The sequence below is a fragment of the Xiphophorus couchianus genome, chromosome 23, assembly GCF_001444195.1.
Source record: "Xiphophorus couchianus chromosome 23, X_couchianus-1.0, whole genome shotgun sequence".
In the NCBI taxonomy this organism is placed as follows: Eukaryota; Metazoa; Chordata; class Actinopteri; order Cyprinodontiformes; family Poeciliidae; genus Xiphophorus; species Xiphophorus couchianus.
In genome coordinates this window covers 25,311,738-25,326,708 of record NC_040250.1, presented here as the reverse complement: position 1 = coordinate 25,326,708, position 14,971 = coordinate 25,311,738, and the positions used below count along the sequence as shown (strand labels likewise).

The following is a 14,971-nucleotide window of genomic DNA, read 5'->3' as shown; positions in this document are numbered from 1 at the left end:
AAACACTGGTTTTGGTGGAAACTCTGTGCTATCTACTGGCGGCAGCTGCTTGGTTTCATTTTGCGAAATGTCAAACATAGTGGAGGTTCAGAGTGAATGTTCCTGGACTGGACATTTGGTGATTTCACTCCTTTACGCCACTGAAACAAGAAAAAGATGAGCAAGAAAGCTAATTTGCTTAGCTAGCATCTCTAATGTAGAAATAAGTGTAATTCTAAATTAATACAAACTTGAAAATGTATTTAAATAAAACATTTATTTTGTTTTATTTGTTAGCTCACATGGTGGATTTGTTTTAGTTGTGTTTGCACGGCCGGTCTCATGATGTCAGGTGTTTCCCACATTTCGATGAATAATTACAGAATCCAAAGATAAAACGTTTACAAACCAGTTGGCAAGCTTAATTTGTTTCACCAGGTCAATATTTTCTTGAAAAACTGAAATGTACTTATTTAGGCAGCTGGAAAATTAGCATCTTTATAACATTTTGTAACATAATGTCCTCTACATTTATCTACACATCTGGTAAAGATTTGCATGAGACTTAGAATAAAGTAATTTCTTATCCCAGTTGCATTAAATCAAACTGAACAAAACCCAAACTTTATAGATCCACAATAGAGGTTCAATAAATCAAGTTTATTTGGATCAGTAGAAAGATATTCAAATATATTACATAAATAAATGTATGTACTCACTATCGTATTTTTAGGAAATGTCAAAAAAAAATTGATACACTAAACAATATAAGATACGTTAGTATTAGTTGTTTTTGTTTACTTATTCCGTCCATAAGTCACATCTTCTAATATTTATTATAAGAGAAAGGTTGCTGAAGCTTTTTTTTTTTTTATTCACATTCCTATAAAAAGTGAAAACTCCCACTGCTTTTGGTCAGTAAATGCATCACCGTTGCGTTTTAGAGATCAGAGAAGAGCAGAAATTGGCAAGGAAACAAGATTGGTGCATCTCTGCATTTTGAAGCAGTCTATAGCTTCCTGTTTTCCTGAAGTTTGAATATAACATGACACAAAGACCCAATTACTTTGGGCACTCTTCAAAATGGGAGAAACAAGAAAATCTGTGTGTTTATCTTCATGTTTCAAGCTTCAGGTGACTTTCTTTTCAGATTTTTTTCCTTCAGATTAAGTGCTTGCTGTGTCTGATACATTACACTGAAGGGAAATAGTAGTTTGTACTACTATATGATGGCTTGAAACAATTCACTTTTCAGGCTCCTTTCAAAGTCCCTGAAAAAAAAAAAATCCCTGCACTTATGCAATCTGTGTCACACACTAAATGACAGATTGCAGCAACCGTCTTGGCTATGAACATGTGACTTCTTCGTCTTGCTATGAATAGCTTTAATCACTCTCAGGTATGCGACCGATATTCACGCCATCCACTTTGGCTTGTCAGATCTGGCAGCAGCAGAGCAAACCCAAAACAATGGCCGCCGGTACCAGAACTGTGTCAACAACCTGTTGACGGAAAAAAATCCCAAAGGATAAGCAGCCCATGCTTCCTTCCTGCGCATGTGTTCCTGTGATCGGCGGTTTTTGAATCTGGCAGGATTTCCCTCAAGGAAGACAACGAAGGAAATCAAAGAAAAGTGAGCCTTGGAGATATAATTTGATGGGATTTGAAATAATAAGAAGTGATTCTGCTCTGATTCTACAGGGAGAAACGTTACTGACCCTGTGTGGATGATTACATTTTTGTCCTGTGTGACGCATGGAAATATTAGAAGCAGTAAAACACACCAGTGTTTTACGGCGGGTCATGTGCCATTTTGATCATTTTATCTCCTTATCTTTTTTCTGTGCAACACTCGAAGATGAGTAGAGTACCCAAAAATTGTACTCAAGTAAGAGTAGCACGAATTCAACATATTTTTACTCAAGTAAAAAGTAAAACGTAGCTCTCCAAGAAATTACTCAAGTTAGAATAGAAAAGTTTTTGGTAAAAAGGCTGCTCCAGTGTCACTTAATGTTTAAAAATTACATAATCAGACGCAGCAAAATATAAAGTTATGTGGAAATATTTGTATTTTAGGGGGCCAAAATAAAAATACTTACAAAATGACAAAATTAGACAAAAGAAACATTATTCCAAATAACTGTTTTTAAATATACTGCTCAAAAAAATAAACAACACAATATAACTCCAAGTAAATCAAACTTCTGTGAAATCAAACTGTCCACTTAGGAAGCAACACTGATTGACAATCAATTTCACCTGCTGTTGTGCAAATGGAACTTTGTACAGAACAAAGTATTCAATGAGAATATTTCTTTCATTCAGATCTAGGATGTGTTATTTGAGTGTTCCCTTTATTTTTTGAGCAGTGTATAATACTTATGAAACTAACAAAGACTGCAGGTGTGTGTCTGCGTCTGGGGAATTTTTGGTGAAAACAAACTCAAATTTTACTCAAATAAGAGTAGCGACACTTCATTATGAATTTACTCAAGTCAAAGGCAATAAAGGTAGTAAAAATTACTCGTAAAAGTACACTTTTCCAAAAAGTTACTAAAGTAAATGTAATAGAGTAAATGTAACTAGTTACTAGCTAACATTGCAGCGACGTAAGCTGGAGATGCGAGAAGGAAAGAGGAGGAGGAGGAAGAAAAGATGACTGCCAGCCCGTCCCACTCCCGGTGAGTACAAATGCAGCCCAGAAAACTTCAGCTTTCATACCTCAGCTTTTCACACACTCAGAGAGAGAGGCGTGCTCTGTCACGCCACGCACACACCCATCTATCCCCAGAAGCACCGGGAATCAAGAGCGGAGCGAGGAGATGCTACCGACTGGCAGACGCTGAGTAAGTCCGCTCTCCCTCCTCTCTTTCTCGGCCCGGTCTCCTTTGTGGTGTCATGGCGGCTCCACGGTCCGTCCGAGCTCATTTACCGCTCGCCTCGCGCGCCTGTCCGTCGCTCTCAAACGGCCGCCGTTAGCTCACACAGAGAGACTTTTCAAAGTTTATCCCCTCTGTATGCTGCGCACACATACCTCCCTCTTTCCCTCCCTCCTTCTCCCCCGGCTTTCTTTTTCTGTCCCCTCCAAGCGAGAGGGGCAGGAGGCAAAAAAGAAAAAGAAACCCCGGCACTAATTAGCACGCGGGCACTGAGCGACAGGTGGATGTTTTTAGCATAAATGATCAATTTAAGCTAAAAGTCGAAGAAGTTTGATTTTGAATGGTTCCTAATGAATTTATGTGCTTGATATACAAAAACGGGTGTCATAAATAATACAGTTTTAGTGCTCGTAGAGATTAGGCATGATATAAATAAATACATTTAACATGAGACTTCAAAGCGAGCGACTGCTTTTCTTTGAATTACACTGCAAAAACACAAAATCTTACCAGCTGATTTTGGTCTAGTTTCTACTGCAAATGTATTAGAATGCTCTTAAATAAGACAACTAACTTACAAGTAACTTTTTAGCAAGACGTTGTTTTAAGTGGATAATTCGTTAATATTAATGAAAAAGTACTAGCTAGATGTGAAATAGTCAGCCAGTGGAACAAGACATTGTAACTTATAATACTGGAATAATGTCTTGTTCCATTAGCTGATTATTTAACTTAAAATTAGTACTTTTCCTTTAATTTTCAGGAATTATATAACAAGCTCCTAGATCTTGTTTAAAAGTTACTTGCAAGCTAGTTTAGTCTTCTTTAAAGTGTACTAAGATATTTGCACTAGAACCTAGACCAAAAATACTTGGTACGATTTTGTGTTTTTGCAGTGTATTCCTTCTGTTGCTAAAACAACCTAATAATTACAGCTGTTTAAATGCTATATGATGTTTACTTATTGCTATTTTGACCATGTTGTGCAGACCTTTACTGACATATGTATGCTTAAAACACTTATTTTATTGTAATGGTTGAGTAAAATGTATAAGCCAGCTGGATGGCAGTGCACAGAAATGCTCTGAACAGTTGGAAAATGTATAATTTTAATAGCTTTTATTGTTTCATAGCCAACACCTTTCTGCAGCGGGACGTTTCACACCGCCCACGTTCGTGTTAATAGATCTGGATCGGCTTCGACAACCAAGTGATTTGCGATCGCTTTCCTGCATTCGACCTCTAGTCTGCTTTTATGAAATATGATTATATGACTCCAGTAAATAGGAAGTGGCATGTTTCGGTTTGATCGTAATCTGTCGTATTTCATGAGCGTTAACAGGGGCCGACCCGGGATCGGAGCCATAATCAATGGAAACGGGGTGTAATGCAAAGTTTACTGAAAATGATGTATAATAAATTTTATTATGTGTTAGACTGGAAGACTTTTATGACTATTTATTGCCACAATTCATCAACAAAAAAAAAAGCAGAGCTACCTGATGTGGATTGGTTTTAGTATATGGGCTTGAAATTATTTGTTTATGGGGATAAAATGGAAGCAGAAAGCGATAAAATTGCAAAGTGCGTGTGTGCAAAATATGGATATAAACTATTAGAGAGGCAAACTGCTCCACTGACTTTATCAACTCTCTCAAGACTTTCAGACACATAAGTTTCTACACAGAAAAAAATTCAACTGTATTTCTTTTTTTAAATTTACTTTTTGCCCATTTAAACAAATGTGCAAATTCATCGTAAGCTCTCAATTTTTTCATCTATGATTTTTTTTTTTCTTACTATGAAACTATATTGCCCCCAGCCTCCTCTACAAGTGTAGATTGGTTAATAGTTACCACAGACTCGAACCCTATTGGCTCTTTGGTTGGGTATTTTTCAAAAGTGCGTGCAAGACCGAGACTGCTTTTATTGACACACACGCGCGCACACACAGAGAGCGAGAAAGAGGTCAGGGGCAATTCCTGGATTATTTTTTTTTCTGGAGTTCCTGATTGGAAGAGAGCGTCGGCGTCACGTGGGTCGATAAGGTGCAAAAAAAAAAAAAAAAACAAGCATGTCTGTTGAAATAAATTATTGGACAGGGTTTCTCGTCTCAGTGTCTGTTACTCACAGATAATGTGGAGTCATTAGCACCCCACCCTGTGAGTGTGTTGACATACTGAACCTGCCCCTGTTTGCCTTTCAGTGTTTAGAAACCCAGCAGCATTCCCCGCCACACACACACACACACTTGTGTGGCAGAGGGGCCATTATTTGCTTGCGTCCATTGTGTCCTGCCAGCCAAAACACAAGTGAATGGAGAGGGACTGAACAATGCAGTCAATCTAATCTCTCTGTCTCTCCAACATTCACAGCAAAGGCAACAAGTGTTGACGGCCAAAACCGATCCAGATACTGCTGACTGCCACGTCCAGAGAAACACAACTGACAAAGGAGACCACTTCTTCTTCCTCCTCCTCCTCCTCCTCCTCCTCCTCCTTCCCCGATCCGAGGGAACTCGAACTCAGGAAGAAGCGACTGCGGGACGGACAGAGAGACGAGATGCTGGCTCAGATCCTCAAGGAGATGTGGGTGGACCCCGAGGTGCTGGAGGCCCTCAGCGAGGAGCAGAAGAGGGTTCTGTTTCTGAAGATGAGAGAGGAGCAGGTACGACGCTGGAGAGTGCGCGAGGAGAAGGAAGAGAGAGAAGGGAGGACCAACAGGAACACGAAGGCCAAGAAAGGTTTGGAGCACAGCACTCCTTATGTCGTACCGGTTAGACTGGCATGATTTAATTACAGTTAGCTATACTGAGCAAGAGTTATTCTCAGTAATACAAAAAGGATGAGGCATTAACAGGAGGAGCAACATTTTTTGCTGTGTGTTTGTTTAAGATCTGTCTATATATAGATAGATCTATCTATCTATCTATCTATCTATCTATCTATATAGATAGATATAACATGAGCAATAAAACTGCTGTACTTTTACTGAAAGATTACCATACTGTCAAAATGTCCTACTGGCCTACGGCTACGTCTTTGTACAATTTGTAGCTGTAACTTTCAAAATGGCGTTTCTAATACTGCCTAGAAGTGAAAAAAATCTTCAAATAACTTTCTTATTGATAAAACTATGACTGAATTAAAGGTTATCTTAAGGCCTGAAAGGTAATTCCGCTTAAATCCACCAATCCATTGCTTTTTGTCTGAGAGGAGCTAATAAAATCTGACAGCCAGCTTTATACATTTTTAAGCTAGCTAAAAGTCAGTCTGTTTTGACTTTGAAAACAAATTGCTGAACTTATATATACTTGTAGTTAGTTTATTTCTTAGTTTGATCTGAATAACAATGTTTTGTCAGCTGTTGTTCAGTTTCCCAGTCTAAGCTAAAGCTAAGTTATAAGATGCCACTCAGCAATAACTAGCTACAGTTAGCAAAAGGGCTGCAATAGCCCGAAAATGGCTGAAAAATATATAAATGTAACTTAAAACTTAGTTACTATTTAAGACATTTTAGGGTTCAGAGGATAACCAATGACAAGAAAGCTGTTTTTATAATTCCCCCAACTATCTATTATTTATAATATTTGGGTGCAACAAGCAATCTATAGGTATGTTGTGAAGACGACACTTGTAAGCTATTTTACAAATAATTAATTCTGTAATCTTCTAAACTCAAAGTGTGCATAAGTAATGAAGCAGGAGTTGTGTCTCTAATGTTACCAATCAAATTAAGTGTTTGGGTTTTTTTTCAGCTTGTGTTTTAGTCATCAAACCCAACCCTTCTTCATTAGAAGTGCTGATCTATCTTACAAAGACGCTGTCATCTTAACTAGTTCAGCAGCACAAAGGGAGTGTACTTACAGTGTGTGTGTGTGTGTGTGTGTGTGTGTGTGTGTGTAACTGAAAGCCTCTGTCTCCGGCAGCCCAATTGCTGTGTGGGCTAAAAGCTGAAGAAGATTGAGTAAACCCTGTGGTTTCGGGAGTCGCCACGCTTTAGACCGCATATCAAGTTACCATCTTTGTTTACCCAATCTCTGCCATGTCACCTGAGTAGAGACTGAGTGTGTGTGTGTGTGTGTGTGTGCGTGCGTGTCTGAGCATTGCAGAAGATATGCTCCACTTAGACGTCTTTACTGACGGGCTTCAACATGTTCGTTTAGACTTATTAATGTCACACTACGACACTGTTAAACCTATTTCCGTCACTCTAAAAGGTGTTTAGGTCGCTGTAAAAAATTGATGTTTTTGTGTTTTAAAAAAATGTAACCTTGATAAACTTTTATCACATTTAATGGGACCTTCATCCCATACAATTTAACTGAAAGACAAAATTCTGCTGGAAGGATTTGATTTCAGCGTTCAAGCTTCCTTTGTTGGAGTTGGTAGCATTCTCTACCAAGAAGAAATTCTCCAAATAAATCATGTTGCCATGACACCCGCTTGTCCACCATCCCTCAGATTATTTAAAATTAACTTTAATCCGGACCTTTACTTCAACAAGTCCAAAAATGTATTTTTTCTGTTATGAATTTGTGGGGGGGGGAATCCAAATTCCCCCCCCCCCCCCCCCCCCCATCTTCTACTTTTTACTAGATATTTGATAAATTGGGGTCAAAACTGATATTTAGAGCTGTTAATGGTTGCGTCTCAGATCATGATGCTGCCACCGCCATGTCTCACTGTGGGTTTGGTCTTTCAGGGGAGCGCTGTTGTTTGTTGAGATAAGATTATTTGACAGGTTTGAGATTACTTTGGATATTTTACAATCTCTCTGCTAAGTAATGAATGAAAATACCAAACTGTCAGGAAAATAAATACAAGAATAAAGTCCGAATATTTTGAGAGTAAAGTAATATTACGAGAAGTCGTACGAGAATAAAGACTAAATAATACAAGAACAAATTCAAAACTGTGAGAATAAACTCGAATGAGAATGAAGTCACAGTAGTCAGAAGTCGTTTGGATATAAAGTTGAAATAATACGAGAACAAAGTTGTAGTATTACCAGAAGAAGTTATTACAAGATTAAAGTCACAACATTACGACTCTATTCTGGAAATACTACCAAATAATACAAACTGTTTTTCTTTTGAGTTTTAAAGTAGTATATTTTTTGCCATTTTTTCCCTTTTTTTCTGGTAGTATTACCAATATAAAATCATAGTATTGTGATTAAATTCTCGCAATACTACAACATTATTCTGATAATGCTACAACTTCATTCTTGTACAACTTCTCTTATTCTTGAACAAGTTTATTCTTGTGATTTCTTTATTTTTCTTAGTATGGCCCCAACACTCGTATTCCATTTTTCCTGCTGATAGTAACAAAGGCAGTAGGTCTCCGTTATGCAATGGAAACGGCCTCTCTGTCTCCCTATCTGACTGATATAACTCAGTAACACGGAGACGTGTTTACGCGCAGATTTAGGCCTGTAGTGACGTCACACAATGCCCCGTTGTGCGCGGCGGTGCTCGCCGGTGAGACACACGGCCTCCTTTGTTGGAAATCTGCGTTCAGAGCTCATGTGACCGTCGCTCATGTGTCCCTGATGATAACATATCGCTCTATGTGGCCTTTTAAACCACGTTTCAGTCGGCAGACGGCGCAGTGCTACGTTCTGGGTTTGAATTTCTGATGCCACGCCCCCCCCCCCGTCTGTGACGTCGCGGCAGGTTGTTTCATCTTCATCCGTACGGTCATGGAAAACACCTGGGCTGTCGCTCATTGTGACGGGTGGCTTATTTTTAAACACTGCGTCACGATAAGGGAAAAATTTTACGTTATTGTTATTTCTCCAGGGTGTGACTGAGATGTTTGTCTATAAGGTTTTTAAAATTGTAACGTATGTTTTATTTACTTAAAATAGCTGTGAAACATTAATTTAAAAAGAAACACCATCTGCTGTTTACTTCCTATATTTTCTTATTGTTTTACTACCTCAGGTTCAATTATGTTGTGTATTACATGTTGTATTAGAAAACTGGCAATTAACTCAAGGAATAATAAAGCTAAATACGTAATAACACCAAGATGACCAAACAATGTATTGTCATACTCGGTTTCACAGAATTTATCCTTGTGCGACAGCACCACCTGCTGGCTAAAATCAGCTATTGAGAGGTCTGCTTCAGGCAGAACCCTGCTGAGTGTCTTCAATTTTGGGGGGTAGAAAACAAACAAATGGACCACTTTTTACATTTTTGTTTCTGTCTCTTTGTTTCTAGCTTCCAGTAAACAAGTGAGCTGGCTCCTCAGTCGGGACGGCGATGTGAGCGTGACTATAATCGGAGAGGTGGATGAATTTAGGTCCTCCAAGGTTCTGCAGAACCACATGAACAGGTAGAAATAGAAAACTCTGCCAATCATCTATAAACGTATAGGGCAGTAAAAATGTAAAACAATAAAAGAAATTGCTTTCTAAAGTAACATGATTCTAAGCTAACGGTTGTAATATTACCCATTATGCTATGCTGAGGTCAAAATATTTATCCGTAAGCTGGGAGGTCTGCAAAAACAACAATGGATATCTTTCCCTTACAGACTCCTCAGTGATAACAGGAACTGCATCCAGACGGCGGACCTGCTGCCAGGAAGTGATGCCCAGCAGCTCAGCATCAAAGACGATGCCAAGCTCCCTCTCACAGATGTTAATGTGAGTCCCCCTCCGTGTGAGTTTGTATGTGGGAGGCGGGTTTTAGAATACAAAAACGGCCGTTGGATTCTGATCAGCATATCCTCAATCACACACAGGAGGATCCAGGTACACCAATCAACCAGTCGTCTGAGGAGGAGGTGGCGGACTGCAGCACTGATGAGGACCCGAAGGACCCCGACGACGACGACGACAGCTCGGAGAACGATATTGACCTGAACCTCGTCTACAGGCCGCATTTTTGTAGAAGCCTGTTGCTACAAAGCCACCAGTCAGAAGCAGAAAGAGTCACTCCACAGGATGGAGGTGAGAGAAGGATGATTCCTGCCTATAGGAGCTGAAATATGCAGCGCCTCACTAAAGTGTACACACCTCTTGAACATTTTCACATTTGTAGCTACAAACTTCAAGGTATCCCATTGCCAAATAGCTCGTCACTGGAAAGATTGTGTGCTCAGGTGAGGAAATCTGTTGACAAGACAATCACTTCTAGTCCTCATGGAAGAGTAGCAAGAAAAAGGCCATATAAAGTTGCCACAATACACAGTGAATGTGTGTGGATGAAAACACTGCAAAATGAAAACTAAAGTTATATGTAGGAAGCGTGCCACTAGTCACTCAAACAATGTTAAAGAAGGAAATTCTAACTTTCACATCATCCTGAACACACCATTCCAACAGTGAGACATTCATTGATTTAAATACAGGTCAACCCTAGAAGAAACCCATTACAGCAGGAGTCTCATTTTCATCACAACCATATCAAATAATTAGGTCATTAGAAGGGCAATATGGAACCTGATTGACAGCCAAGGCTGCCTGGTCATTGCCTTTCCACGCAAATCTTCCTTCAGTGCCCATCTGGGCTTTTTCCCATTTATTTGGATTCCTCCTGTAGTTTTGCTACCGGGCCAATCAGCGAGCAGATGTTGAAGTTGTGAACAATGACATCAATTTTCTGTGCCGACTACTGAACTGTAGTCTGCCTGTAGTTTTGGCAATGACAGCGGAGGAAGTGAACAATGCTGTTCAGTCCATGTTGGTCACACTTCAAAATATTGAATTGACACAAACAGCCGCCTCGTTTGGATCGGCACTTCTCTCTCGGAGGTGGGTTGTTTATAGGGCAGGCAATTTCTGGTAAGCTTCATAGCGTCAAACTGGCGCATTATATACGGCCCGACCGAACATTAGCAATTAGATAAAATTTAAAATTTTAACAGAGGCCACACCTCCAGAACATGATGTTTCTCAATATTTAATATCCTAGATGCTCTTTACTAAGCAAAGCGTAGAACAAGGGGCTGGTTGCTACCAGGCTTAAGCTAATGAGGCTACAGATGATTAAGGTGTGAAGGACCACGGATATACTGGTCTTTGGCTTAGAGGCTACAAAAGTATTGACACTGGAGTGAAGGTTCACCTTCCAACAGGACCCTAAACATATAGCCAGAGTTGCAGTAGAATATCAAATTAAAGTCTAGACCAAAATCCAAATGAAATTCGGTTGCAGGACTTGAAAATTGTGCCAGTTTGAGTTTGAGTGATTTTGCCAAAAAGAATGGGCACCTTAAATACAAAGACTTGCCACCCTTTGCTGATTTTTATTTGCTAAAAATATAAAAAACCATACATCATTTTCTTCCTCTTTACAATTATACACCACTTTATGTTGGCCCATTGCATAAAAACCCTATAAAAACATTAAGGTTTGTTGTAATTTGAACTTCACCCAGGTTATGACTATTCTGCTCAGTTCTTCCTCATCTACCGTAACTGAAATTTCTCTTAGTCAAAACCAACAGAGGAATAATTCCTGGAACTCTTCTGATCTTTCGCTCTCTCTTTTTTTCTTTTTCTTCAGAAACTCGGCAGCGCAGAGAGACGTCAGAAAACGAAGGTCGTGTGGCTCATCTCAAGAAGGCGTTTGCGGACGATGCCTGCAGCAAACCACCCGCCTGCAAAAAACCACCCATTCCTGTCAAACCGGCTCATCTACAGAAAAGCGGCACAGCGCTGGTCCATTAAGAAGCCGCCGTGTCTCCAGCCTCCCGTACGTCAACACACCCGACCCCTGAGGAGTGGGAGCTGACGCAAACGCTGCAGCTCATTCGTACTCCTGCTTGAGGACCCAAGTGGGGGATAAATACACTGCAAAAGAAAAAGTAAAAAAAAAAGGACCAGTGTCCTTTTTTGAACTTTTCCAAGAACCTAATTTAAAATTTCCACCTGCAGATGGAGAAGCGTCTGTGGAGGAGAGCGAGACTGTGTACTTAAAGTGGGGGAAACTGAAATTCAGACTCTTATATTTTTGCAGAGCCTGTGATCTCGAGGCAGACACTGAGGGGGCACATGTCCACAGGACGTAGACACAAACACGCTGCTGAATGGAAAAACACAGTGGTTTTATACGGGGATGACCTTTGCTGAAGTTGGAAACCAAAAAGCGTCAATCAGTCACATATATTCATTCATGTTCATATTCATATAAGCTCTGGGCGTTCTGTCTTGTCAGCGGATCCTGGGAATGAAATAAAACAAATGGACTCACAGTGAAACGGACTTCTTGTACCTTTATCCTTAAAGGGATTTTAGACAATTTAATTACACATCTCAACATTCACAAGGGAACGCTCCCTTGCACTCGTTCGCTGACAAGCACCGACCTGCTCATCAGGAGCCCTTGAGGCTCCAGATATATTGCTCAAGAACTTGTCCAAGTGTTGGAACAAAACCACTGAGCAGTTTCTGGACAGCAACGCCTCTTTGTTGATTCATATTTCATACTCTATTGCAAATGACTTAATTGTTCACGTTTGAGCTGCCACTCAGCCACAAGGGAAGTTGTTTAATACAAGGTTAGCAAGAAACTGTCTTAAATCTCAATATCTTCTAACTCTCCCAACACGAGTTTGGCTACTCTGTCAATTTCTGAATTTAGCCCAGAAAATATGTCAATATGTTGGCTCGATTGATCAACTCTAAACATCTTTTCAACCATATTAAAAAATAGATCTCTTTATGTGTAACAAGTTTCAACTTTAACTTTTCAACCACATTTTACTTTTAGAGAAAAGGACTTTTTTAAAAAAATAAAATAAAGAAAACTCTCAATAGGACATCTATTTCTCTTAATTTTGCTCTATGGGGAAAATTTCAGCAGCACTTTAGATATTGACATTCCCAAATAAATATTTATAGCCTTAAATTTGCACTTTCTGGTGTCGTTTAGTGAGCCAATCAACACATTAGCTATGACGCTATGACGGTAAATGCGACTTTCTGGACGTGTTAGCATGCTAACGCTAGTATTAAGTGTTAGCTAAATGATACAGAAGGCCTGGGAAGCACAAACGCAAGTTAGAGCAGTTAAAACTGTACAAAATTTCCATAATAAAGTGGACTTTATCGATTGGAATACGTGCCTGAGGAGGCCTACATATTATTTTTACATATTCAGTCATTCTCCTGTATATGTTAGCATGCTAACGCTAGCATTAAACAACGGCCAAGTGATACTGCGGGGCCTGGGAGGCACAAAGGGATATATTAGCATAGTTAAAACAGGACAAACCTCCACAATGAAGTTGACTTTATAGACTGGAATACATGCCTGAAGATGCCTATATTTAAAATAAGAAGAAACTTACATATTTTGCACTAGGATGGCATGAAGCTTGGGCTGCCTGATGAGATCTCTTCCTCATCTTCTTGTCTCAGCTGTGGCTACCACAAGCACAGTTTGCATCGTCATCATCCTTAACAAAGAAACAGTTGTGCTGGGGTAATTAAAGGAGCTCAGAAAGAGACGCAAATCTGTTTGTATAAAAACTTGTTGAATCTTTAAGCTCATGATACCTGCTTGTGGTCATCCACTGAGGAGGATTTTGTTTTACAAGAAATTCTAGTCTCTGTGTATTTAGGCGCAACGTTTAGTTTAAATCCTGAACACTCACCTGTCATACACCTGTGAGTCAGACACCCGTGATCACGTGCTGCAGCCAGCCCAAGACATGACACCTCCGAGCCAGCAGGGTGCCCCAGAGAGCTCACGACTTCACGTACAAACTATAATTAGATGAAACTTCAAAATTTGTAGTCAGATTTTTTTTAAAAAAACAACAACAAACAAATTGAGAGTGGTAGAACAGGTGTAGCCATATGGTGAAGCTATAGTTCTGTTTATTTTACATTTTATAAAAATGAAAAATTTTATTTCTATCATCCAAGCAAAAAAAAATCTTGCCATCATTTTTGTCATAACATGTTTAGCAAATTCTGTACAGACTCCAACAGAACCCTGAGTGTGGACAGCGCCACACTCCATCAGATATTAGAAGCTGTGAAAAGCGTGAAGCCACACAGAACAGAAGCAACAGTCTTTGTATTTTATGGTTTGTTTGAGATGTAGTTACTACCTAACTTGTGGGTCATGTGTTCACTTTACTTGGTCACCAGTTGAATCCCTGCTCATGCTGGCTCTGCTGACGTTTTGTTTTTTTGTTTGTTTTTTTGTATTATACCCAAATATAAGTATTTGCACTATTTATCTGTTGTCTATGTCAGGAAAAAGGAACAAATTGTAACACGTTAACTGTATTCTGCGTGTTTTTTCCCTTCTTAGATTTAAATTTTTAGATAGATGCGACAACAACGTAGCCGAGTTTTATCGGTGATTTGCACAGTGATTATCTATTCAGCGGGATGCATCAGAAAAGCGCCTGGTGGAGATCAAACGGACGGCGCGGAGAGCTGATTAGCATGTGGTTTGGGCTGAGACAGAGGCCGAGACGCTTGGGGAGACAGAGCAAATGAGAGTCTGGTCACGGGAAGAAAAACGTCACACTCAACTCAATAAACCTCACCGCATTCCCTCACCTCCTCCACGCCATCAGCCCGTGTGCGTGTGAGTGTGTGTGTGTGAGCCTGTCTATCCACCCATATATCTTGAATCATGTGACTTAACACAAGCAGTCATGCACACAGTGTGAAAAGCCCCGCTATATATAGTAGGACAGTGTTGGGTTTCCCAGCAAAGCATTGTAGGAGTCGCTTCATCTTTGTTCTCTTAGAAAGTGCCCGTTATTGACTTCTTGTAATGCAGTCGGCCCACTGTAGATGGTTCGGGTCCATGGATGCTAGCGGGGGCTAGCAGGTAGCTAGCTGAGGTCGTGTTGGTGACTCCTTGGGAAACTACAAATGACATCGGAGAGAAGAGTGGTCATTACAAAGTATTTAATGATTTGAACAAGTTTATCAATTACGTTATAATACTGTGAAAAATGTCTTTTTCTTAAAAACATTCTGTCACATTACAACCACAAACATCACTGTTTTACACTCAGATTTGGTTTAAACACAAAGTGAAAGGAAAATGACACAGGCTTTCTGACATTTTTGTTTTACAAATAAAAATCTGACTACTGACTCAAGTCTGTGGAGGATTGTTGTTA

At 39.7% G+C, this 14,971-nt stretch overlaps 1 protein-coding gene across 2 annotated transcripts; it reads left to right on the top strand.

Annotated features, from left to right (window-relative positions):
• Positions 1-2,641: 2,641 nt before the first annotated feature.
• On the top strand, positions 2,642-14,112 carry LOC114139360 (SH2 domain-containing protein 4A). 2 transcript variants are annotated; one of them, XM_028009264.1, is made up of 6 exons: positions 2,642-2,660; positions 5,234-5,601; positions 9,091-9,205; positions 9,407-9,518; positions 9,617-9,824; positions 11,383-14,112. In XM_028009264.1, exons 2-6 carry the CDS (start codon positions 5,421-5,423, stop codon positions 11,544-11,546), a joined length of 780 nt encoding a protein of 259 aa, XP_027865065.1. In that variant the 5' UTR covers positions 2,642-2,660; positions 5,234-5,420; the 3' UTR covers positions 11,547-14,112. The 2 variants fall into 2 exon arrangements, with proteins under 2 accessions (XP_027865065.1, XP_027865063.1); XM_028009262.1 differs by lacking the exon at positions 2,642-2,660 and adding an exon at positions 2,679-2,825.
• The last annotated feature ends 859 nt before the right edge of the window (positions 14,113-14,971 follow it).

Bases quoted from the DNA above. Each gene is read 5' to 3' on its own strand.
- LOC114139360 (XM_028009264.1), top strand. From the start codon at position 5,421: ATGCTGGCTCAGATCCTCAAGGAGATGTGGGTGGACCCCGAGGTGCTG. The intron at 5,602-9,090 runs GTTTGGAGCACA...CTTTGTTTCTAG, and splicing joins GAACACGAAGGCCAAGAAAG to CTTCCAGTAAACAAGTGAGC. The intron at 9,519-9,616 runs GTGAGTCCCCCT...AATCACACACAG, and splicing joins TCCCTCTCACAGATGTTAAT to GAGGATCCAGGTACACCAAT.